This window comes from Halichoeres trimaculatus, unplaced genomic scaffold, assembly GCF_033239565.1.
Source record: "Halichoeres trimaculatus isolate MK-OKI-2021-1 unplaced genomic scaffold, fHalTri1.1 fHalTri1_scaffold_12, whole genome shotgun sequence".
Lineage (NCBI taxonomy): Eukaryota > Metazoa > Chordata > Actinopteri > Labriformes > Labridae > Halichoeres > Halichoeres trimaculatus.
In genome coordinates, this window is record NW_027437190.1 from 18,966,714 (window position 1) to 18,991,458 (window position 24,745).

Below are 24,745 nucleotides of genomic sequence, written 5' to 3' on the forward strand. Positions count from 1 at the left end.
TATTTTATTTTATTTTTTGACTATTTTGCCTTCCAAATTGTCAAATTTAGAATGATGCCTGTTTTTAGAAGTTTTTTTCAAGTGTGTGTGTGTGTGTGTGTGTGTGTGTGTGTGTGTGTGTGTGTGTGCGTGTGTGTCTGTGTGAAGAGAGACAGAGGAAAAGACAGCGAGAGACCATTTACGGCCACACTTTCTGAGCATTGGGCGCCCTCTGCTGATAATAACGGGAAATTGACCTTAAGAGCAGAAGTAAAATCAATAGAAAATATGTAATATTATAAATACACTTAGTTAATGGATAGCTGTTGTTCCTGTTTGTGCGATGGTCTCACATACGTTGATATAATGTTAAGTATTCCATTTGAAAAATAAATACCGCAAAAGGAAGTTCCCTGACCGGGAATCGAACCCGGGCCGCGGCGGTGAGAGCGCCGAATCCTAACCACTAGACCACCAGGGACTCTATGAAATCGGGAGAATCATACTTATTTGACACTGTAAAGTGTTAAAACACAGTCTTCTTGTTTTATTTACAGGTCAGTTAGTGCTTTGCCATTTTACTTTATTGAAAGAATACTTTCGTGACGTGTTTTGCTCTACAATAATGCGTTGTGGTAATACCGAATAAGAATTCAGAAGAAGACGTACGTTTGTTTTTTAGAATTTTTACATCTGAAGCCCAACTTAGTTTTCCTACAATATTGATATAAAATCCGACTTGATGTGTCGGCACGTCTGGCAACAAATTATTGGCCTAGTTTTTATAATGGACAGGAGTTGACTCACCTTTTCCCAGTCGAAAAGTTGTTTTCAAGATATGTCCAACATCTCGGATGCAGCATTTAGCCAAATCTCGGTAATGTACTGCCTGGGTAAAATAAATAAATAAATAAATATGAAGCGAAAATATACTGCTTGAAGGAAAAAAAATCTTGAAAACATCATCAAATTTAATGTCTTAAGCATATTATTTTTAAATTGTAAAGAACACATCCAAAGGTGAGAGTGCATTTTTACTGTAGAAAGAAATGTTTGACATGGCTCTACCGGCATTTCACGAGGCTGCCCCTATGAGGTCCTGACTGGGTCCTTCGTCAACGTGGGAGACGCGAAAATGTGAAGTTGTTTTGAAGCTTCGTGGAACTCTTACCGATGGGAAACGATTGTTAATTTGGGTTAAATGATATCATTTCGGTGCTGTTAAGATATCTGAGCCTGTCTTACCATGATGCCAGGGGACAGTTATTCTAAAACTGTCGCGATCGCCGCAGACGCAACGGTTGGAAACTGTCAAAACTGCTCTGTCTTACACCAGGTAAGATCGTTTTTTCATGTGACAACAGTGTCAAATTTAAGTTCCGATCTCTGAATTTTTAGACTGAACCGAATCGACATGCGAGGTTATTTGATAATATTAGGCGAGAATGCATTTAAATGTCTGTTTTTGTTTTGTTTTTTTCGCCTGTTTCAGAGTCTAAACGAGTATGTCTCGTCGTTTCTGGCCTTGAAACAGAAAATTACTGCTTCAGAGTGAGTATGAAAAAACGTCCAGTTACCGTATCCAAGTGACGTATCTGAAATGTGTGAACATTAACCTTGGTGATAGTTGGGTTGTCTCATTTTCTTGTCTTTCAAATATCGATATTCCCTTTCTACTTAATCGCTTTAACGGCACAAACTGGCAGACAGAAAAGGGTAGTTTATTCTGGCTTTGAGCTCTGATTACTCTCGGTTTGTTGTCAACTTTTGTTGTAGGGACTTTTGGGGGACAAAAAAACATACTCAGTAATTGAGTGTATATGTTTTTTATTGTGGTAAAGAAAAAAAACATATACATATTTTGTGGTAATCATGTATCAACCGACAAAACAACTTTTAAAACTGAATGTTTATGATTATTTATTTCATTTTACCTCAGTGAATCAATCAGGCTCCAACAACAGCTGGAAGAGCTGCAGATCAAATTGCTCTCCCTGGAGAAGAAGACAGCAGATTATGATTCTGTGAAAGCTGAACTGGAGGAAAAGAAGGTATGTCTCATCCCTCTAAAACTGTGATAGAAGTTTTTCCTTCTTGTCGTTATAAATTATTGTCTTAATAATTAAAATGTGTCATTTGTTTAGACGTCCACTATACCTGTGTCCTTTTGATTATTGTTTTCTACAGCTGTGCTCAAACCCATGTTATGATTTTGTCTGTTTCTAGGATTCATTGAAGGCCTATGAACAGATGTCAGTAGAGCTGCAGAAGATAAAGCAGGAAAACAGCAAGATTTTGGCAGAGTAAGAAATAACCATTAATTATCATTTTAATGCATCATCATTGGGGACAAATAATTGCTAATTTTATTACTATTCCCCCAGGAATAAGAAGCTTGAAGACCAGCTAAGTGATGTAAAAGGTATCTATTATCTTGCATAGTTTGTTTTTAAAAATGTGTGAAATTCAACTATATTCTCAACTCAACTAAATACTGTATTCCCATATTTAACTTCTTGTATTTGTCTGTCTAACTCTCAGAGCTGTCAGAAACACAGTCACTGGAAAATGCACAGTTGAAGAGGGAAAAGGCTGTTGTTGAGAATGAGTTGCTTGAAGCACAGGTAAATAACAACAACAATCAAATCACTGAATTTAATGCAGTCATTGCATCCTGCTAAAGTTTTATAACTGATTGTGAATGGGTTCATGGACTCAAATTTGTTATACAATTACAAATTCTCCTCAGACGTCTTTGATGAAGTCTCAGGCACAAGCAGATCAAATCAAACACCTGATGGAGGAGAAAGCCAAGGCAACAAGCATGTAAGAGCTTATTCTCTGGTGGTGTTTCTCATTTTGTCACTATGAGACAAATATGTTTTAATATCAGTTATTCATTCAAAAATAATTTGGCTTTTTTTGCTTGATCAACAGAAATGAAACTAAGATGAGGCAATTTGAAGGTTGGTATTAACTTATTTCACACAATAATAATCTTATAATGATACTCATCTTCAGTTTTTGGTTACGTCTTGTGGTCTTGTTAAAAATATTGTGTATCTGTCCATATTTCAGACTCAATGTGTAAACAAAGCGATCAAATAAACCAGCTGACCAAAGAGAAGATCCTGCTAGAGAAAAACATTGCTGATCTTCAGGTACTTTAATTTACTACTTTTTTTATTCATGAAGAAAAATTGTGAAATGCAAATTGTGGGGAAAGTCTCTTAAACTTAAAATGTCCTCTTTTTTTAATTTAATTTTTACACAGGCGAGGCTGATGAAACTGGAAAGAGAGAGGAATAAAGGTAACAAAGTGAAAACTTTAAATGAAATCTGAATGTCACCATAAGTGTTTGGTTTGCTGTGGAAATGCTGTATAACATGATTGGTTGAGCAACATCCAAGTTCTTAAATGCAAAACTTGTTACACAATACAACCTGTTTTTCTGTCTAATTTCAATTTTTGGTTTGTTTAAATAGAAGCCTCTGCTCTGGCCTAAAGATACTTTAAGATAAAAATGAATACACATCTTAACTAGACTATTTTTGACAGATTTCAGGAGTTCATCAACTCAAGCAGATGCACCTAAGGAGAAGAAAATTGACAAAGGTATGCAGGTGGATTAATAAACTCTTTATTTAGAACTGTGACGGTCTGATTTTATGAATTAATCTTCAGAGGAGCTTGCTGTAATTTTAACTTTTGCATCATGTGTTTGTCTGATTTTCAGAACAGATCCGTTCACTGTTACAGAATCTGTGGGCCTGTATTGAACCTCAGCAGCACACTGCAAACCTACTCTTACCTGGTGAGGCACCAATAAGCCCTTTGTTTATTCTCATATTTGGTGCCATAAAAATAACTTTTTACCAGGTTTGCCTTTCTGTATGCACAAATTCACTTCTGTTTTCTCTTTTAATTTTAGGCTCCTGTTCTGAGCAAGTTCCACCCTCTTCTCCACCAAAAGGGCATCATCCAGATTTCAGTAACAAATCTCCGTCTCCTCTGAAAACCAGCAAACCCCTTAGCCATCCCAAGAACACAAAACACTCTCCTTGCCGACCAAGAAGAGTCAGAAAGGAGACGTGTCTGCAGTCACCAAGGCCCAAGAAGAAAACCGCCACACCACAAAAAAACGAGAAGTCATTAGAGGAACCTTTAACTAAAGATGCAGTCTTGGGGAGCTCTGAAATATCTGTTGAGGAGATAATGACACTTTTCAAACCTATGCTGCCCTGCATATCACCAATACTTGATGTGGTAAGAATTTCTAAAAGCTTTTTATTCATGTACTAAGTAGAATTTGAACACATCCCAAAAGACATGACACACATTTTTCTTGTGTAAATTTTCACTTTGTTCTTTTCAAAGTGCAGTGGTGGTGTATGTCTTAATTTTTCTCCTTTCTCTTTTGTTAGGACCTAGAGAGTAAATCTTTGGAGGCTGGAGATGGGAAAGAGACAGACCTCACCAAAACCTCTGATCCTCATCAACAGGAGCAGTCCTCACCTATTACAACATCAGTCTTAAGTCACCCGCTCAAAGCCTCCGTTGCGCAAAAGGAGGATAATATGGTTGTGCCATTGGTCCGGACACAGGGAGCAGATCACATCTCAAGTGAAAATAACACCACGGAGAAAAACGACATGAGCAACATCACTGAAATGGAGGAAGAAGAAGAAATGCAGATTGAGGAGGAGCAAGCAGCTGAACAGTTGGTATCAGCGCCAGCATCATGTGCTCCTTTCACACCAGTCTGTGTTGATGCTGTATTGCCAAACACTGAAGGGCAAAAGCCATCCTGTGAAGTCAATTCTAAAAGCGGAGGTTTCAATAACACCTCAGGAATGGAAACTGAAAAGGACTTTTCATCGAACAGTATCACAAAGATGGACATAGACACAAACCTGAGTGGTGAAACTAAGACTTCTGACAGAGGAGAGTCACCCAGAGGAGGTGATACCACTGCAATCTCAGAGCAAGGAGATGTAGAGCTAGGTGATGCTTCAGCTACTTCCTGTTTAGTGATAGACTCTGACAGAGATGCTGAAGTTACAAATACAGAGAACAGTTTAGATGTAGGAAAAGTTCATGAAGACTCTTGTGATTTGGTAGAGAGCCTAAATAATACCAAACCCAAAGAGAATGAAGAGTGCTTTGCAGAGTACATAGATGTTGAGAAAGGGTGTCTTTCAAGCAGTGACTCGAATACATTTACAGGAGAGAAGCTTGAAAATGATGCACCCGTACAACTCCCTAAAGAGGAAGATGGAAATGAAATGCACAAAAAGAAGGAGGAAGATGGGATTAGACAGCTTGAAAAGAAAGAGAAAGGAGTTGATATAACAGCTTCTCCGTGTGTGTCGGGTGGAGATAATAAGCCCTTGTCTCCTTCTGAGTCTCCACAGATAAGGACGGAGAATTTCTCGTCCCATCAGGAATCCAGTCAAGCAAATTCTGAAACTCCTTTAAAAAAGAAAGCCAACAAAAAGAAACTGAACACTGAAACAACTGATCATGGGGATCATGGGTCTTCTCTTTCGGATACTCAAGAGACAAAGAACGTAAACTGTGACTCTTTGCAAGAAAAGACACATTCACCCTGCAAGACATTGAGTACTTCATGCCTGTTTCCCACTGCTGAATTGTGCACTTTGGAAACGTCACCAAAAAAAGAACAGTTGGATGTAGCTAAGAACATCAAACACATTTCAACAAGCAAGAAAACCATAGAGCCGATGTTCAATGAAGAGGAGGAAAGTGCTGTGGAAAACACTCATGCAAAAGACTTCTCTGAGGACGGCACTGAAGCACGTATCCATCAAAGTGGTGAATTTGACACTGTTCTTCATGAAACCTTACTAAATCGAAATCCCAGTGCCAAAGAAGAACAAAATAAGTGTTTGGAATTGGAAAAGATGCCAGGTGCGGTTATAGACTCATTAACAACTAAGCAACCTGAAATCTTAGGTCAGCTTCTCACTGAAATGGGCCCTCCACTTCCACCTATCCTGACTCCTGTGTGCACTCCTCCAAAGGCAGGTAAATCAATTAATCCAAAGCAGGCAATTGGAAAACTCCACTTCCCCTCGCCAATGGAAAGAGTGGCTTCACCCACCACCCCTGCCCTTGCTCAGGCCCGGTTGACACCCAATAGTCAAAAGCAGAGTACCTCATCTCGAAGCAGTCCACTTCGTCCCAACGGAGTCCCTTCCTCACCTCTTCAGTTCGGCTCTGCCACCCCAAAACATGCCGTGCCAGTCCCAGGCCGACTCCCCAGGACAGCATCGGTGTCCTCCTCCCCGCCTTCCTCCAGTCCATCTCAGGAAAACTCCATGAGGATTCTTGACACAATGTACCCAGAGCTCTCTGCACACGCACGCACTCTCAGCATCCTCAGGGGCAATGTCAGTCTCGGCTGTTCATCAGATATTGGAACCTCACCTTCAATGAAAGGGGGTCAGGTGTCTGGGTTTCAAACTATTACCTCCACTCCTACTGCCTTCACCAAAGCTGAAACAAGGGGAGAGAAACGACAAGCTGATAATTTACCTCAACCAAACAACAGGAAATGTCTCAGGTTAGAAAACAGTCCTCCTACTGTTAGCCACAAGCAGGTCTATTCTTTGTCCTTGAACAGCGGAGAGGAGATGACCCCATCCCAGAATCGTGAACCCAAGAAGCTCCAAAATGAGACAACCTCTTCATGTATGGACGCAGAACCAACAAAGCAGCATGTAATAGATGGTTGTTTAAAGAAAATCGAAAACAGCTGTTTTGATCTGCTACCTGTGATCCAGAGCCACCTGTATGTTGGTAATCTGCCCAAGAAGCCGGTTTTGACTGATCAAGAGAAGGAGGTCATTTCTGAGATCTGTCAGAGCAGTATGGTGAGTAATCAAGATATTTTTTACTGAAAAATACAAGAAAATCATTTTTGCTTCCCAGTAAATTACTCTGACTCTCTGGTTGCTTTGCATTTATAAATTATGATGTGCAATTTGTTGACAGAAACAGACATTTTTAAAGAATCTACTTTAAGATAAATAGTAAGGATGTTTGGAAACTAATAATTTCCTAATCATTCATACTGAAATTTAAATCCCCACTGGCCTCTCAAAGGCAGGAAAACACACAGAAAACAGCCAAAATGGAGCACATTTTATTTGACATGGCAAAACACATGATAACATGGTCTGAAAGAAAGTTATTTTGCAGCCTCCTGATAAAAAAATAGATAAATAAACAAAGACAAATAAATAAATAAAGACAAATGCCAAGCATTTATTTACATAAATGTTTTTCTTTCAAAAGCCTGTGCCCATGAGAAAGACCTTCAGTGATCTTTTTTTCTGTTGTTTTTGTTCCTTTTTCTTCAGTTGGAGGCAGATGATGTGCTTTTAGCCATCCTGAACAAACTAAAAGTAGAAAAAAAGAGTCTCGACTCAAAATACACACAGGCCCTGTGCAGAGTCCACACAGGGATCTGTAGACAGAAGAGAGACTGGGAGAAGGCTCACATCCTGGCCTACAGCATTCTCACAGAAGGTAAGCAACATGATGTTTCCTACAGATTCAACAATCCTGATACACTTACACAGGTATTTGAACTTGTTGTAGATCAAACACTGTTTTTGGACTGTGAAAACCATTTTCATTTCACTTAGATTCTTAGAATATCTTTATATTTCCCTAAAAGCATTCAATACAAAAGTCCATGTTTATATGTCTTTCATTTTAAATGGCATTGTTCTTTCTCATTGTGTTGCCATACTTCAGATTTTCCAGATGCTGCGAAGCTGATTTTGTTCATGGTGACAACGTGGCCCACTGTTCTATCACACAGCAGTCCTCTGTGCAAGGCAATACATGCTGTCACCAAACTGAAGGCGCAAGAAAACCTCCTCAACTGCCTTTCTGCGTTCCTCAGTTGGGAGAAGGTAAAGTCCTTACTGATCTGGGGTTCTGCCATATACTGTCAAAAATGAGACTGCAGAAAAAATGGGACTTATGATAAAGTAAAGCCAAAATATTAAGAGCTCCCCCTGGTGGCAGCCTGCAGTATCAGTCATAACCCCACTTTTCCAGTATAACATAGGTCAAACTAGAAAAAGGAAAATGAATATTTCAGGTTAGCTCTTTCTGTCGTAGCAGTTCTTGTCATGCTGGTTTATGGGCAAGTGTTGATGTTTGACAGCTCTTCTAATAAATGTAGTCCCTGCTATGTTTTTGCTCGATTAGCAAGGTAGACAATAAACTGGGAATGAAAATAAAAAAAGCACTAACACTGATCTGAACCTTATACTGTAGATGCCCAAGGGATTGTTGTTTTGCATGCAAGTTAGATCTTCCCTTGGGTTAGCACAAGATGCATGCCATCAGTACCATGGCTCTACCGCTTAAATGGCTTCTGCATGTGCTTTGACTTCACAGTATGTCACCAGTCATTACATTAGAACCTGTTAAGGCAAAAGCTTGGATTTGATTTCTGTAATGGGGGGAAATGGAGAATTATTTTCTATTCTTAGAGCATGTGCACTCAAGGTTCTACATTTGCCATACACGTGGTGATCTTGACCTGAGATGGTCTCAGTGTTGTGGTTCAATACAGCGCTATGTTAACGACCCTGGCTTGTAGGGCTACTCTCAAGTTTCGATTCTATTATGATTTTTGGGATGCCAGTTAGATTTAAAGTGTGATTCTTCAATATTTACAATTTTGGGGATTTTTAGTTTGCGTTTCTAACTATGGGAAAAGGTTAAATGTTGATGATAATGTCTACAGCCATTATCAGGAGCCATATTCTCCCATAAAATGCACATCACTTGAGTCAGAGAGAAACATTTCACCCTCTGCTGGAGAAAATTGGTAACTTTTTTCCAATCCAGTTTATAAACAAAGACTGAAATGAAGAATTTGAAAAAAAAGAACTGATTTTCCAACAAAAAATCACGATATATATCGTATACTAATTTTTTTTTCCCACCCCTACTGGCTTGTCAATCTGTACCTTTTTAAATTAGTTAAATGACTGTTTTAATGCCTATTCTTACTTTTCCACCGCAGAGTCCTCCTTGTGATGTCAACGAGCTGATCTCGAAAACACTGTCTGACATCCGGTCAGGATTACGCCTGTCCTTCACCAAACACACTCGACACGGGACAGACTTGGGGACTGAGGCTTGGGAACTTATCTGCACCCTGCACCTCCTGTGTGCAAACAAAAAGTGGATGTGGACTTATGAAAATGTTTTAGGGTATGTATTTTATCTATGAACAGGTTATTCAAGAAAACATTGATCATCCTCTGAAACCGTGAAAGCAAACAACCTTTAAGATCTATTCACATCTTTGTTTTGTTTTGTTTTTTAACAGCAATGAGTTATGGCCATTGATGAACACTTGGGTAACGCAGCCAAGAGATCAACAAGCACCTGTGTCTGATGTTACTGTGGCTACTGTACTCCGCCTGATAGGTCAGTCATTTTGTTGATTTACTTGAAGAAAAACTGTAATCTTAACACAAGAGGACAACTGATTTAATTATCTTTTGTTTTTTTTTAAAAAAAGGACGCCTCAGTCAACTGGGAATCAGAGAGAGGAATATTTCGTCCGTTAGTACTGCCGCTCATGTCATCAACACATTTGGAAGGCATGGACACACTGAGGGTAAGAACTGTGAAAAACCTTTGGGTTTACAGAGTTATTCATTGGGGCTGCGTTGATACACAAACCTCTATTGTGTGTGGAGTGCAGACAATTTCCTCTCACAGCTGTATTTGATTAATCATAATATTTGAAACAAATCAAATTTTTATCATTTTCATCTGTAAGAAAACAAAAAGCTGTTTGTTTCAGGCGGTTTTGGAATTCATGCCTCACCCCCCTGCTTACTTGTGTGTGTGTGTGTGTGTGTGTGTGTGTGTGTGTGTGTGTGTGTGTGTGTGTGTGTGTGTGTGTGTGTGTGTGTGTGTGTGTGTATTAGGGCTGTCACTTTAATGTACACTACAAATGAATGCATTATAAAGATTAGCATACCATTAACTCAATGGCAGCCAGCCATTTCCAGAGCATCTTGAACGATCTTTCAAGACCCCAAAATTATTGTTTTCTATGACTATGTAAACACCAAAACTACCTAAGAAAAGTACACCCTCTTCTTTCAGGTTTCTTTTTTGTTTTTGATCCAAGAAACAGACAAAACATGCTTTTTTGATCACATCAACTTCAGGCACTCCATCCTCTGATCCTCTCCATGATCTCCGTCATCCTTTCTCACGATCACTCTTTCTCTCTGAACTACCACAACACAACCTCAGTTCAAGCGTGAGCTGCCTGAACTTTTTGACTTGTAGTGCCTTGCTATGTCTCTGTCATCTCACATCTTCTCCTCATACCCATGCTGATCTCTCATCTAAAGAGCGCACCGCTCCCACCCACAGTAGTTTATGAGCATGATGTTGATTGACGAGCTTCGCCAGACCCCGCCTTTATAGGTGTCAATGGCAGCGAATGCAGACATTTTAATATTGGTATATATCAGTAAGGACCCATACATGGCAGTGGCACATCCCTTTACACATGCACTGCTAATGAAACCAAACAAAGCTGAGGTGACAACAGGAATGGACATGGGGATTGCAAGTGAGGCTAGCAAATTTTTGCTAGGGCCTTTGAACTGCAAGTTTATTTACAGAGAAAATGAAGATGGGGCAGTCAACAAAAATGTGGTTATTTGTAGCTTATGTAAAAAAATAATTTTCATATCACCAAAGCTGCTCCAGCCTGACTTAACGTTATAGAATATGGAATTTTTTGGACAAGATGCCCTGACTTAGGTTTTATTCAATCACCCAATAAAGAATTGGATTTACATATCTTCTCTTCTTCGTCTAGTCATTTGATAAGTCATGCAATACAATTTTGTTATGTCCTAGAATTCATAGTCTTTATTAGGGGACCCTAAGCAGATATGTGATTAAAATGTGATTAATTAGATTAATTAATTATAAATCCTGTAATTCATTAGATTTTTTTTAATCACATATCATCATATATATTTATACATATATCTGATCATGATTATATTGTGTTTCTATACCCAGGTGTACCATGGGAGGTCCAACTAGCGGCTATCTACTGCATCTATGACCTGTCTCCTGTCAACCCCAAACAAGCACTGGATTCTCTGGCAGGCTGGATAGGCGAAACGTCCCAAAGCATCCCACCTACTGTGAAGAGCTGCATTAACCAGTTATCCTCTGTCTGCAGACAGATAAAGACCTGAGAGGAACATGTCAACCTGTGCCTATTTCAGGAGGATGACAACAAATCCAGTTGCACACCCATATTTATTTAAACTTCTGCCTGTTGTCACTGATGGTGTAGGCACATGAACAGTCACAAAGAGGTTTTGTGGTATCTTTGTAAAAATGTGTCAGGAAGTTCAGTAAAACTCTTAAAAACTGAAATGTATCATCAAAGTCCTTTCAAAACTCTCTTTTACATTTGCACTTTTACTTAAAAATGGGTGTGTCTTTTAGATGTGCTGTGATTTTGTAGTAAATATGCGTTATCCAAGTAATTTTAGATGTAAGATGTTCCAGGCTTGGTTCCCAAATAATTTAACCATCCACAAACTAATTAATGTACTTGCATTACCACTATGCCTTTTGATGCACTCAGGTTATTTTCTAAAGTACTGTAAAACATGACCATGTCATTTGTTAAATGTTAATTAACTATGGCTCTGATGGTGGTGTATTTTTTTAAGAGTGTGTGTTTTGTAGTTATAAAAAATGGTTTTACGTTCACAAGAGAGTTTGTATAGTTTAAAAATTCAAAGCTTATTTAATAGTTGGAATTAAAAAATATCCACATATCTGCCTGTTTTATCTATTTCCTCATTAGCTGACACATGGCAATCAAAAACCATTCAGTGTTGTCCTCTAAAGTAAGAATCTTCATCCACTCAGGTTATATGTAGCTTTCAGCCATGTTTTGACATGATTTGTAACTTAACGACTGATTTAAAGAAAAAAAAAGTTGGCATTAAAATGCGCCCCCACACAAGAGCCCAGCACAGAATTTGTAGTGAACATTCTTAATTTTGCCAAATTACTACATTTCTCACGTTTTGTAATGCTGGGTATGTTCGAGATAAAGCTAGGAAACACAGAGATCACCATTTCCGGAAGCTCCCTTCACAGTAAAATACCGAACACAGTGAATATGGCATACCAAGGAATTACCCCAAAACACATATCTCAAACATAGACTGTAAAAATGGTACACTAAAGAGAAACAGTAATTCAGACTTCATATATTGATACTTACTGGCTGTGAATGATTAAAAAAAAAACACTTGGACTAGAAGAACAGTCTCGAATGTATTTCCCGAGTTGACAACAAGGTGTCTAACTTGTAAAGTTTTATTTTTTATTTATTTATTTATTTATTCAAAAAAAAACACTTCATCAGTTAAGTACCATTTTTTAAATAAATAAGGTTGTTTGCGTGGAAAATGTCCCAAACAGTGACTAAAATTATGTGTATCCGGTTGGTCTAGCCTGAATGCTGGGAGCTTGGCGTTCCCATTTCAGGGCTTTAGGGGCGGTCAAAGATTTAAATCGCTCGAGCATGCGCAGATGCTGATTCGTGCTGGGTGCCATATTGCATATTGGCTGGCTTACATGGGGAGTGGAGTTGGGCAAGCCGCTTGAAAAACCAAAGCTGTCTCCAGGCATGAAGCGTTTTAAAGGTATCAAGTAAATCAACGCGGTAGGATTTATTAATGTCCTGCTGAGCAAAGTCTAAAATTTGACGAATTGCTCGCCATTTCCCCGTGAAGAGGTTCTCGCTGGGGTCGACTCTCATGGATCCCAGGACCGCTTGGATCCAGCCGGAGCAGCAGGGACCTGCCAATTCCCTTTGGATGCACATTTGGGAAACCTCTCAGGGATTTGGAGCAAACTCCGGCATCGACAACCACCTTCACCATCAACACAGCTTTGCGGCGCAAAATGCCAACTCCACGGACACACACGGCGACTACTGCAAAATCGTCGCACTGCCGCCGGGAGGTGTGTTCGAAAAACTAGCGAAGCGAGACGGCGGCGGAGATAGGGGAATTGTCCGGAGGAAAGGCTCATTGTCCTCCTCCTCTCTGGATTCGGAGGCCGAGAGCTCGTCTCCCTCCGGCTCCTCACTACACATCGACAACTTGAACGTCGCAGAAGAGGCCCACCGGTTTTTGCACTACGGCGCGCACGAGTTGAACGAGAATAATCTCAGGCGGCAACATCCCCCTCCGCCTCTTCACGCCGTTCAGCAACACTGTCGCAGCATGCAACAACCCTTCAGCCACACCCCCAGTGGGATGAAAAATCAGCACGGGAACAAGCACCACCACCATCAATCACACTCATCCGGCCGTAGGAGGCATCTGAACAGAGCCAACACTTTCCACGGCATCAACCCGCTGCTGTCCTTCGGCTGCAATGGACAGTTTGTGGACACCATCTGCAGCCTGTGGAAAACCAGGCGCTACAGTCCGGGCATCAACGGGTGAGGACATTTGGAGAAATTTTATCCGTTTAGAAGTCACTGAAGGTTTTTCAAAGTGAAGCCTGGGGCACCTCAAGGACTTCCCTCAGCTAAGACAAATAAGTACATTTTGTACACTTTAATGACTTAATCAAATAAAAACCCTCACTCAGAAACTGCAGGGAAATTCATGTATTGTATTTCAACTCAAAACTCTCGTGTTTTATTTTAAGTTTATGTGGGCAAGGATGTATGTCACACTCCTTTCTTATCTCTTTTTGATCCTGTTCCTCACTTTTGCTAGTTTCCTTGCTCCTTGTAGACAGGCCCACTCCCTGCACACTACACTCATAGTCTAACATGCATTCTGTAACACTGTCAATACACATCCCCACATTGATCCCTCTTTGCATACTAGTAATGATCCTGGCTATTTTCTTGTGTGCTCACAGGCTTCATGAAGAGATTGTGGACTTTTTCAACTTCATGTCACCACGGCCGGAAGAGGAGGCCATGAGAAGAGACGTCGTGAACAGAATAGAAAATGTCATAAAGGACTTGTGGCCCACAGCTCGGGTGAGTGTACAGTGAGTGAATGTGAGTTCCTGCCACTCTATGGTTAAAAACCACTCTTTGGACTCGTGTTCACAGTTTGTTATCAGAATGCTCACTTCTTTAATGAAGGCTTTTCTCAGGCCCTTTGCCCCACCAGATTTTTCTCATCCTTCAAAGGCAAACATCTCAGGGAAACTTTGAGCATATTTAGATTGGAGGTACATTGTCATGTAGGGCTGCAGCTATCAAATATTTTAGTATTCGAGTATTCTTCTGAAAATCCCATCGATTAATTGAGTAATCGGATAAAATGTATTTTTGTTTAGTTAAAGAGCAGTTATTTTTCAAATGAAAATTTTGCTCTTTAAGAAATAGAATTTTCTGATACAGCATGTCAATAAGAGCACCTGCTTTGGTAGCTCCAAAATTTGTAAACACACTTTGACACATTTTTTTGTGCCGTGTACATCTCATCAAATGTTGCGGACCCAAATGGCACCCGTTTCGTAGAATGATCCATTCGTCTCCAAACTCCAGAAAAGAAGCTAGATTTGTTGCTAGTTGCTATTTTGTATAACAGTTAGCTTTAAGGGTCTGAAAACTCTCTTAATATGGCCTCAGCTCTATTTGAAATACCACTCTTTGATCTTTTTTTAAATTAAACGATTCCTCGAGGCGGAGAAAATTACTCTTGTAATTTTTGTAATCGAGTACCTCAAATCATTCAAGGAATCGTTTCAGCTCTATTGTCATGTTGATGTGGGCTTCTTTATATTCATCTATAAACATGGCTAAAGTAAGCTTTACAATACTGAGTTCAATCACTACTTCTTTGACTGTCTTATCAGACTCTGCATCACAAGCTAAAGGAGAATGACACTCACTGTAGGGCTAAATGATCAGACAGGTACCTGTTATGTTTCCTGAAGCAGAGGACCTTTCTCTGCTACTGTTAGAGCAAAATCAAGTGAAATTTCAGACTAATTAAGTTTATTAGGTGCTTTAATCAAAGTTAATATTGGGGTTTTTCGGTTGATTTTGCTGTTTTTTCTTTGCATGGCCCCAGTTTCTTATTAAATGTTCCAAGGGTTGTCATAGTTCTTGATAATACAGTTTTCTAACCAGAGCTGAGGATGGTTTTCTGATGCAAAGTGAATCAATAGTATGGTTTTGTGTACGGTGTGTACTGGCATATGCCATTCATATCCTGTCTGTCCACAATGAAGACAGTGCCCTGTTCACACTGCACATCTAAAAAGATTTAAGCAGAAATAACCATTAGATTTGCCACTTGTAGTTAGCAGTGACATTGGTAAATAACTTTCCATTGTACTTTGCCAAGAAACTGTTAGCCACTGTCTTAAATGCATTTTTTTCTTCTGGCTTACAGTATAAACATTTTGGGCCCAGAGTAGTCTCTGTGGGCCTCTCCAAATTTAATTTATACTTTTTTTCCCCCAAAGACCAATTTGTGTGATTTCTCCAAGCTGTGTTATGGAAAATGGTTCACTCTTGTTGTGGGCTTGGGCCAGAAATGTTATTTAAACTTGGTGTGGACACAGAGGTCAAAGTTATCTCATTAGATTCACTTCATCTGTGGATTATGCCATGTTTGTTTGCCATGAGACTGTAAATTGGTGTGTCAGTGATGAACTCTGACAAATTTGACAAAGTTTGATCTTGTGCCTTGTCTAAGATATTGTACATGGATTGGTCCCTATGTTGTGCCTTTTGTAGTTGTCTGCAAAAGTAGTTTTTTTTTAGATATTTGAAGCAATGTTATCTGCAAATGTGTGTAAATTCAAAAAGGCTTTGACTTTTTGAAAGAATTACATCATGACAGAGCTGCAGTCACTTTATTGCTACCCCTATTCCCTCTGTTTCTTTCTGTGGTGCAGCTGAAGTGGTTTTCTCTGTTAAATCCTGCATATTAGCTTTTTCAGGCAAGACTGTGTATTAGAAATGAAACAAATTCAGTAAAGCAGTGTCTCTAAACCTTGTGGCAGAACTGTCAGTGAACACAAAGACCACATTTTTTATTCACAAGCAATAGAACAAATAATACTCCACACATTGATACATAAATCATACCTGTGTGAACTTGTTTTACTTTCCTCTGCAGGTGGAGATATTTGGCAGCTTCAGCACAGGACTCTATCTTCCAACAAGGTAAGAATTGTCTCTTTCTCGTACAGTGTGACCTTTACGCAGGCCTCTTTTCAAATGTCTCATTATCATGTCAATGTGAGGGAGTGTGAGCACTTGTTTTGAGTTATGTTCGTGTTAATTTTTGTCACAGAGCTCCAGTAGTATGAAAGCCTAGGGTACTTAATGTGACTGCTCAGTGGAATATGTAAAGCGAGGAACATTTCACTCTTAACTTCAGGCTTTATAATAGAATCATTTTAAACTTATCCCACCATTTTTTTTTGGTAATTGGTGATTCTAATTTTCCAGTGCATGCTGACAGAAAACTTGTAAAAGAATGTTCAGACAGACTAAGGTCTTTGTTTGTTTTTAGTGACATTGACCTGGTGGTGTTTGGAAAATGGGACCATCCCCCACTGCAGGAACTGGAACAAGCACTAAAGAAACACAATGTGGCCGGCTCCTATCCTATCAAGGTCCTTGACAAAGCTACAGTAAGTCATCAAGAGCCCAGAGTGTTTTGGCTTCAGTAACCCACACAGTAAGATTCACAGCTAATGCCTTTTTCAAACTGAAGGTAAATGAAGATCTTTGACTTGTTCCCAGGTGCCAATCATTAAGCTAACTGACCATGAAACAGAGGTGAAGGTGGACATCAGTTTCAATGTGGAGACTGCTGTCAAAGCAGCACAGTTCATTAAGAGCTATCTCAAGGTAAGCCTTTAACACTTAGATTTTTATTTGCAAAATGATCCTTTTTCTCTGCATCTGTCAACTTGTATATTTTTCTGTTTTGTAGAAGTACACAGTTCTGCCACCACTCATCTTCGTTCTGAAGCAGTTCCTCCTGCAGAGGGACCTGAATGAAGTCTTCACTGGAGGAATCAGCTCTTACAGCCTCATACTGATGGCTATAAGCTTCCTGCAGGTACCCAAGCTGTTGTAGTTGAAGGCATTCTTGTTGCTTCAACTTCCAGGCAATCCATTTTTGCATATCCATTACTGATTTTTTTGCATCTCCGCACAAGATGAAATAATTCACAAATTTTATCATGCACATTTTATTTAAGAGTTAAAATATCAAGTTTTTTTTTGTTGTTGTTGAAGTGACAAAGATAAGAGTAATAAAGAAGCTGAAGTTTGGTATACTTACAACTAATCTGAAGTGTCTCTGATTTGGTTTCAAAATCTGAGTTTGTAAAGAGTGCTCATTGTCCTGTTGACCATAGTTACACCCACGGATTGATACACGGCGTACCAACATCAATCTGGGCATCCTGCTGATTGAGTTTTTTGAACTGTATGGCCGTGATTTCAACTACATGAAGACTGGCATTAGGGTGAAGAATGGAGGGGCTTACCTGTCCAAGGAGGAAATGCTCAAAGCCATGGGGAATGGAAACAGGCCATCCATGCTGTGTATCGAAGATCCAATACAACCAGGTGAGAATGGGATTTGAATTTAGAGGTACATCAATATCTGTTCATGGTCAAATTATAAATTTTGTTTAGTTTTGTGTATATGAATGTCTTGAGCAAGTTAGCACACTCTACGCAATTTTGCTTCACAGGTAACGATGTGGGCAGGAGTTCTTACGGGGTCCTGCAAGTGAAGCAAGTGTTTGACTTCGCTTACATGGTCTTGAGCCATGGTGTGTCTCCTCTTGCACGTGCTTACCCGAACAAAGAGTACGACAGGTTGGTGTCTTCAATCATTTTTATGAAGTTTTCTGAGCAAGAGATTGAAGTTTGTATGTTTATCCTATTGACTGTTCCTGTGTTGCAGTACTTTAGGTCGCATCATCAAAGTCAGCCCAGAGGTGTTGGCATACAGGGACTGGACCATCAAAAAGTGGGGACTGAGGCAGTATGCCAAGCTGGAGAATCATGGTAACTGCTGCTGCTTTCTCCTGTAACTTGGGTCAGATTTTATGGTGGATATGTAAAGCTTTTGATCATTTTAAATAAATCTTCTCAATATTAATTTTCTGTCTTAGATGTGGACACCTGTGAACAGGACCTTGCTAGGCTGATGCTGGCTTCTGTGGAGGATCAGAGGGATACTTCCTCTCCCCTCAGCACTGACTCTTCTTCTCCTTCTCCAGTCTTCCTCCCCAGCCCTCAACACCACTCATCATCATCCTCCTCCTCTGCATGCTCGCTCTCCTCCTCCTCTGGAAGTGACATAGTAAGCACACAGGATATTTGTCCTTTAACTGGAAAGTGGTTTGTTTTGCATTGGTTGTCAAATATTCAAATAGAGATGAGGATGTGATCACAGGAAACTCTTTAGAAAGATAAGGGGGGAAAAAGAAGAAAGCAGAACTTGTGGGGGCTTTTTTAACATGCCTTTTTTTTCCAGGAGTCTGATTCTCCACCCAGCAGTAACTCAGCTATTCAGCTCCACCCCCTCACCCTGGCCTCAGTCCAATCTGTAATCCAGATGGCTTCTGACCTGAGGGCCACACACTCAGCAGGCTTCATCCACACCACGCCTCAGGTAGGTTCAAATTTTTCAAAGTTCGCAAAAAAGACACATGGACTTTACACAATCATCAGCACTTTCAATTTTATTCCTCCTAAGAGGTAGAAATGTTTTTTTTCATCTTTTGACAAGTGATTTTGAGCTTTTGAATTTCCATTTCGTTTTCAAATACAATTTAAGACAAGTCCCCACTTCTCATTCAATATTTATTTTTTCTTGGTCCAGCTGTCGCCCCCTGAAAGCCTGGTCATCCCCTCCCTCCCTGATTGCCAGTTCTATCATGAGAACCTGCCTTCAATCAGCGCTGTGCACCGTCACACTTCTCAAGCCACACAAGTCTCCCAGCACACCAACTCCCCAAGCCCTCTCCCCAGCCCCCTCCACCAGCTCCACCATGCTCAGGTAGGAGGGCAGCAGCAGCAGAGCCACGCTTACAACATGAGATCTAATTCCCACAGCCCACTGGAGCCTCATAAAGTCAGCTTTAAGCACAATCAAGGTGGCCCCCGAGGTAAACATCACTCTCAAGGGAACTTCAGTCCCCAGCGTCGGTTTTCTCAGCAGGGTCAGAACCCAGCAGCAGGTTTCAGGAATCAACAGCATTACAACCAGAACACCTGGAGGCGGAGGAAGAGGGATGATCAACCTTCTCTGAACCAGAGCAGATGAAAGACTGAAGCTGAATGTTTTGATCTAACTGGCCTCAATCTGTGCACCATGAGATTTTGAGAAGCTGTGAATGAGTCTTGGTCTTTAGGCGAAGGCTCCAGAGAGGCATGCAATTCGTCCAGGAGTCATACGTCATTCAGAGTTGCCCCTTGATTGTGAAATGATCGTCTTAGCCAGTTTGGTGCAAACAAGATTCCTACAGCCAAACTCAGTATGAAAACAACCTGAAGCCTGAACTCTGTCATATTCAGTTTGATAGAACTCGGAAGCCCTTCCTCTAAATTTGATGCACACCAGCACAAACTTAAGTTCATGGAGGAAAAACTGATTTCTATAACTGGATTTTTGCAGCAGTGTCTCTTCCCAGCTGCCTAAAAACTTTGAGTGGATGACTGAAAAGTTCAGTGAAGTATGGAATTTCCAACTTTAGCATCTTGAAAGCAAAATCATGTGCCAAACTGGTTTCTCAAACCTGATTTGTCTTGAAGCTCTGATTCTTCCTGGGCCGCTTTGATCAGGTTTTGGGCTCATGTGATCTTTTGAATGCAACTCCGTATCAGCTACGCTCTTTGATTCAGAGCTCTTACAGCTTGGACTATCATCTACAAATTGTACTCTGAAGTGAAGCGAAGCACTACCTTTCTACCTATGCAGCTCAACGCTGACTTGATGTTTTTTGGTGTGATGGCACAAACGGACCTTGTCTCAAGTGCTTAAACTGTGATGACTTGTTTGAATGTACAAAGTGTTACTGTTCTGTGTGTTGGTCATACTTTTTGTTCTCTTCTTTTTGTCACTGAGGGATTTCTTCTTTCACATTGGCACTATTTTCTTTTTCTATACATCACCACATTATTTTATGTCTGTTGCGTTCATGTGCAATAATGACTTGCTTTTATTTAACTTATTTCACAGTTTTAGTTATTTTTTTAGGGGTCTCCCTCTGTATTAGTTTGCATTTTTTAAAGTCTAGACTCCATTGATCAGTGCAATAGATGGATTTAAGGGCCTTAAGGGAACAAGTTTCTGCATATTTTTTTTCAGCAGAAGGGGGCGCTATGGTACTGCAACATGAGAAATGTGCCAAAAATCCTATAATGCCAACATTTAACTCATGCTCAGTTTCTCATTATGATGTGATCACTTGAAATTTTGCCAACTGCCTCTCCAAATTTGCATCTTTTCAGAATCAACAATGTGTTATTTCTCCCATCAGACATTAGGCTGTTGAGGGGAAAATGAACCTTTTTGTCCATGTCATTTCAGAAATAGTTGGTGCTACTTATTTACCAGCAAAGTGTTTACGTTTTGCCTTAGATCTCCTTTACATTCTGTTGAAGCAACAGGTTAACTGCCTTCCTAAATGACCAAATTTGCCCTTTTCCTGTGAGTAGCCAGCTTTCTGTATTTGTTTCTGTAAGCACTGCCAGGTTTGACTTGGCTTTTATTTTCTACATGCAGCTTCAAGGTGAATGCTCCAGGAGTAGACTCCTACTGCAGTAAATGATTGTAGGCATGCCACATCTTCATTTTTTCTTTTAATTCAGACAGTAATACACTTTTTTTTCCATATTTAAAGTCAATACAAGGTAACAAAGCTTAATTCTCACAGCATACTACAACAACTTGTGTACTGAATGTAACTCATTCACCATTACAGGAGTTTTGGTAGAGCCATGAACGAACCAAAAGTTGGTGACGTCTGCATCACTACAGTGTGTGGTAATTTGACACTTCAACAACCAAACTGATCTACTCAGCATAAATCTGTAAGCCTTATCTTCTTGTTTTCAGTACAGCTTTTATTAAGCTATCAAGAGGATGATTTGCTCCATATTTGCAACAAATTGCCACAAACCAAACGCGAGCTCATAAGTGCAACACTAAGGATAGGTTGTTGTGTGTAAATGACTGACATATAGATGTATACCTTGTTTTTTATGTAAGTTTTTCTATTTTTTTAATAAACATTTTAAAACCGCATTTACTGCTATGTGTGAGTTTGTAAGAGTCTATGTTAAAACGCTTCTTTAAAGAGATATTTTTTAAATACTTGTGACCTGACGTTTTTTTTTTTACCTGCTTTGTGAAGGTTAGAGCTTTCAGTGTTTTATATAACAGTTACAAAGATGTGTTTAAAACCTGAACATTTTTCCCACCTTTAAGTATGTTTATAACCAGCAAAATTGAACCCTCTGCTCTAATAGTTTGGAAAATGTGAAACCTTTTCCTGGTCTTGTAATTCCTCCTCCTCTCTGAGGGTGGCACTGCTGCATTGTTGCTCAGCTGGTCTTGATTTAATCCATTACTTTGCACACCTGCTGTGGGGTGTAGGAAAGTTGAGTAGGGCGGAGGGAGAGGGGCTTGATCAGAATCACTCATGTGATGGTTTGTGGCTAAAACCAATGTGGTTTTACTATCATTAAAACCGGAGGCAAAGTGTCCTCACGAGGCCCCTTTCACCCTTTCTTGTCTCAGAATAGCTGAGTAAGGCTTGAGAAAATTAGATACCGCTGCCTTGTCGTCATCTGCTTTCTTGGATCTTCCATGATTGATAATTAAATAGTAGTCATTCTTTGGCACTGACTGTAGTTCATAATTTTATTAAAGGCTGCCCATTTGTTCCTCAGGGATACATTAACCTGATTAGATGGGCAGGGTTGCATTGATCCTTTACTGAAAATTCTGCAGGCACAAATGCATGTGACATGCAGAGGACCTTTATCTTTGGGGTCAGACCTGCAAAGATTTTGATAAGAAGCAACCTCCAGCTGTCCACCTCTTGCCAAGAACAAGGTCTGTACAGTATGAACACATGAGTTTTCACTGAACAATAAGACCAGTCGCTTGTGTTATTTGTTGAATCAAGAAAAAAAAGATACTAAGTGTGTAAAACAGATTTTTCGCGTTAAGAAAGCATTTTAAGACTTCAGGTCATCCTTATCTTCCCAGCTTATCAAAAACAACTTTTCATGACTTTCTCTTTCCAATACAACACAGTGTACTGTATATGTGGGAGAGCAAGACATACGAAAAAAAAAAGAGGGTTATTTAAAAGCTCTCATATTTAAATCCCACTGCCCTGAAAAGAGTTCCCCTTAGACAAGTTCAGTGGTCCGAACCTCCAGGCTCAGAGTCTTGTAAAAAGATCATTTCTATCTATCTTTCCAATCCCACACACAGGCCCTCCACAGGGCAAAACATATCTGTATGTGGTTGTAATTATGTTACAAACAGCAGTGTTTAAGTGACAGTCGGTGAACACCACAGCAGTTCAGATGTCAGTTGAGTCTGAGGTTTTTATCCTGTCGGCAGACTACTAATGTATTCAGACTGGCAGAGATGCTTGTAAATTAAGCTTGCATTTCAGTTTCTTCCTAAGGCTTTTACAGCAGGGAATGTTAATTGAGATGAGACAAGAAAGGATAAAACTTTCTGTCTTTGGGGAAATTCCAATACCAGATTGCTTCAAACTTGAAGTGTAGACACAAGAGAGCATTGAATAAATCTTAAATATAGAAATGCTTAGCAAAGAATTGGTGATATCGTGCATGGCCCCTGAAATTTTGAAGATAATAATGCACGCTGTAGTCCAATTGAAAGATGATGCAGCATGATATGCAATATGTGAAACTATTTAACGCTCAACACTTTCCCATATGCAGACACCTTTTTTTGTCTATAAAAACATTCAATCATTTACATTTAGAACCATGAGACCAACCTTGAGACCACTAACTGTATGATATAGCATCCATAATGTCACCCATTTTTTTCCTGATAGAGTTAAGAATCACATTGTTGTTTGGGGCCTTAATGGTAATGCTTAACTTAACCTTGCCTTATTTGAGTTTGATGCTGATAGAGTAACTAGCTTTTCAACCTAAGATGTTTTTTGAACCAGGCTGTAATGTATATTTTTTTGCTGAGTAGATGGTCTTTTTTGATTTGGCATGTTAGTGGTTTCTGGTGCTCCTGCTGTCGGCCTCAAGCTGACTCATGAAGACCTGCTGTTTTTAGCACTTCAGCACAGGGTTCATATTTTTAGACCAGGGGTTTCTACTTAGTCAAGACCAGCCTCTTAAGAATATGAGTTACACAGTTATGTTGGTTATTATCTTTGTCTGTGAACAACATAACTCAAAAAGTAAGTAATGGATCTTGATGAAATTTTCAGGAAATGTTCAAAATGAGATAAGGAAGAGCCGATTACATTTTGGAGGCGATCCGGATCACCGTCTGGATCCAGGATTTTTTAAAGGATTATTAATCATAGTGAGATAGAGCCGTTTTCACCATATGTGTCTTGATAAATGGTCCGATTGCTTTGCAAAACAATACAAGACAAGGTCACCATAATTTCTGACAGATGTAAAAGTACAATCCAGATCTTGGCAATATTCTTGATACTCAGATCCAGAATATGAAATTTGTACTGGGTCATCCTAATTTTCAACACTGTCAGGTAACAAATTATCGTACAAACCTGCAACTATCACCAAATTGTTGCAGACAGTCTGTGAAAGGGAGTATAACATTAAAGTAGGACTAAAATGTTGCATCACAATCACAATATGCTTGGCAGAGGTCTGCGCTCTCTGAGTGCTTTTCTAGTTTTGAGTAATTAGTCATCAGCAAAAAAAACAACAATAATTTTCTATTTGCTCAAAACCTTGAGTAGAGCTTGAATCTTGGTGTATGGCCATCTCCCTTGATCTGTTGGAATGAACTTGATGTTATGTGAATATTTATCTCTTGTGATTTCATGATGCATTTGTTTAAAACATTCTTAAATGAAGACATAAATTGTGTGAAATGTAGAACTGCTCCTTTAGGATAATCTACTTTCTTGTGTTATGATGTAGTAAACATATGAGGCCATAAAATCTCCAAAGATACTTCTCATGTGAGAAGAAAAATGTATCTTGTTATGTCATGTAAACTTACACATTACAATTACAGGACAGTTACGTATGCAGTAATCTTTCATGACAAAATGGGTGCTGCAGACCATAAAACTGTTGTAACATCATTAATGAATGACAGGCCTTAAAAGTTTATAGCAGCCTTCTTTTAGGAGGTTCCCACTGTAGAGTCGACAGTAAGTCAAACAATACTTTGAACCCATTTGACATCTGCAATGATAGAGAAATGTGATTTTAATCAAAAAATACAAAAAAGCCAAATGTCACTCAAAGGTCAAGTATTAAGTCTTTTCATTTGCATGCCAAGAGCTAATCCTTTTGGAGCATGTCTACACTGGGTGAGGAGATGTGTGTTTCTGTGAAATAAGGAGGTAAAGATTGTTCTTTTTTTTCTTGCTGAATGGGTATAAACATGATCAGTGTCCTTCTTT

At 39.5% G+C, this 24,745-nt stretch overlaps 2 protein-coding genes and 1 non-coding gene across 3 annotated transcripts; 2 read left to right on the plus strand and 1 right to left on the minus strand.

Moving 5' to 3' along the window:
* Positions 1-388: 388 nt before the first annotated feature.
* On the minus strand, positions 389-460 carry trnae-cuc (transfer RNA glutamic acid (anticodon CUC)). Its single transcript has one exon. It is a non-coding gene; the product is annotated as a tRNA-Glu (tRNA).
* Positions 461-1,033: 573 nt separating this feature from the next.
* Positions 1,034-11,941, plus strand: ice1 (KIAA0947-like (H. sapiens)). The gene is made up of 20 exons (XM_074683897.1): positions 1,034-1,315; positions 1,472-1,530; positions 1,919-2,030; positions 2,206-2,282; positions 2,364-2,401; positions 2,521-2,603; positions 2,729-2,805; positions 2,917-2,945; positions 3,058-3,140; positions 3,254-3,290; positions 3,539-3,595; positions 3,717-3,794; positions 3,912-4,246; positions 4,405-6,876; positions 7,366-7,534; positions 7,766-7,926; positions 9,054-9,244; positions 9,363-9,463; positions 9,558-9,656; positions 11,093-11,941. Exons 1-20 carry the CDS (start codon positions 1,226-1,228, stop codon positions 11,272-11,274), a joined length of 4,530 nt encoding a protein of 1,509 aa, XP_074539998.1. The 5' UTR covers positions 1,034-1,225; the 3' UTR covers positions 11,275-11,941.
* A 720-nt stretch (positions 11,942-12,661) lies between these two features.
* Positions 12,662-20,995, plus strand: LOC141800978 (terminal nucleotidyltransferase 4A-like). Its single transcript, XM_074683857.1, has 12 exons — positions 12,662-13,553; positions 13,985-14,108; positions 16,210-16,256; positions 16,609-16,729; positions 16,842-16,949; positions 17,035-17,163; positions 17,465-17,678; positions 17,807-17,933; positions 18,022-18,125; positions 18,233-18,423; positions 18,598-18,735; positions 18,946-20,995. The coding sequence occupies exons 1-12, from the start codon at positions 12,862-12,864 to the stop codon at positions 19,387-19,389; spliced, it is 2,439 nt and encodes an 812-aa protein (XP_074539958.1). The 5' UTR covers positions 12,662-12,861; the 3' UTR covers positions 19,390-20,995.
* Positions 20,996-24,745: the final 3,750 nt, after the last annotated feature.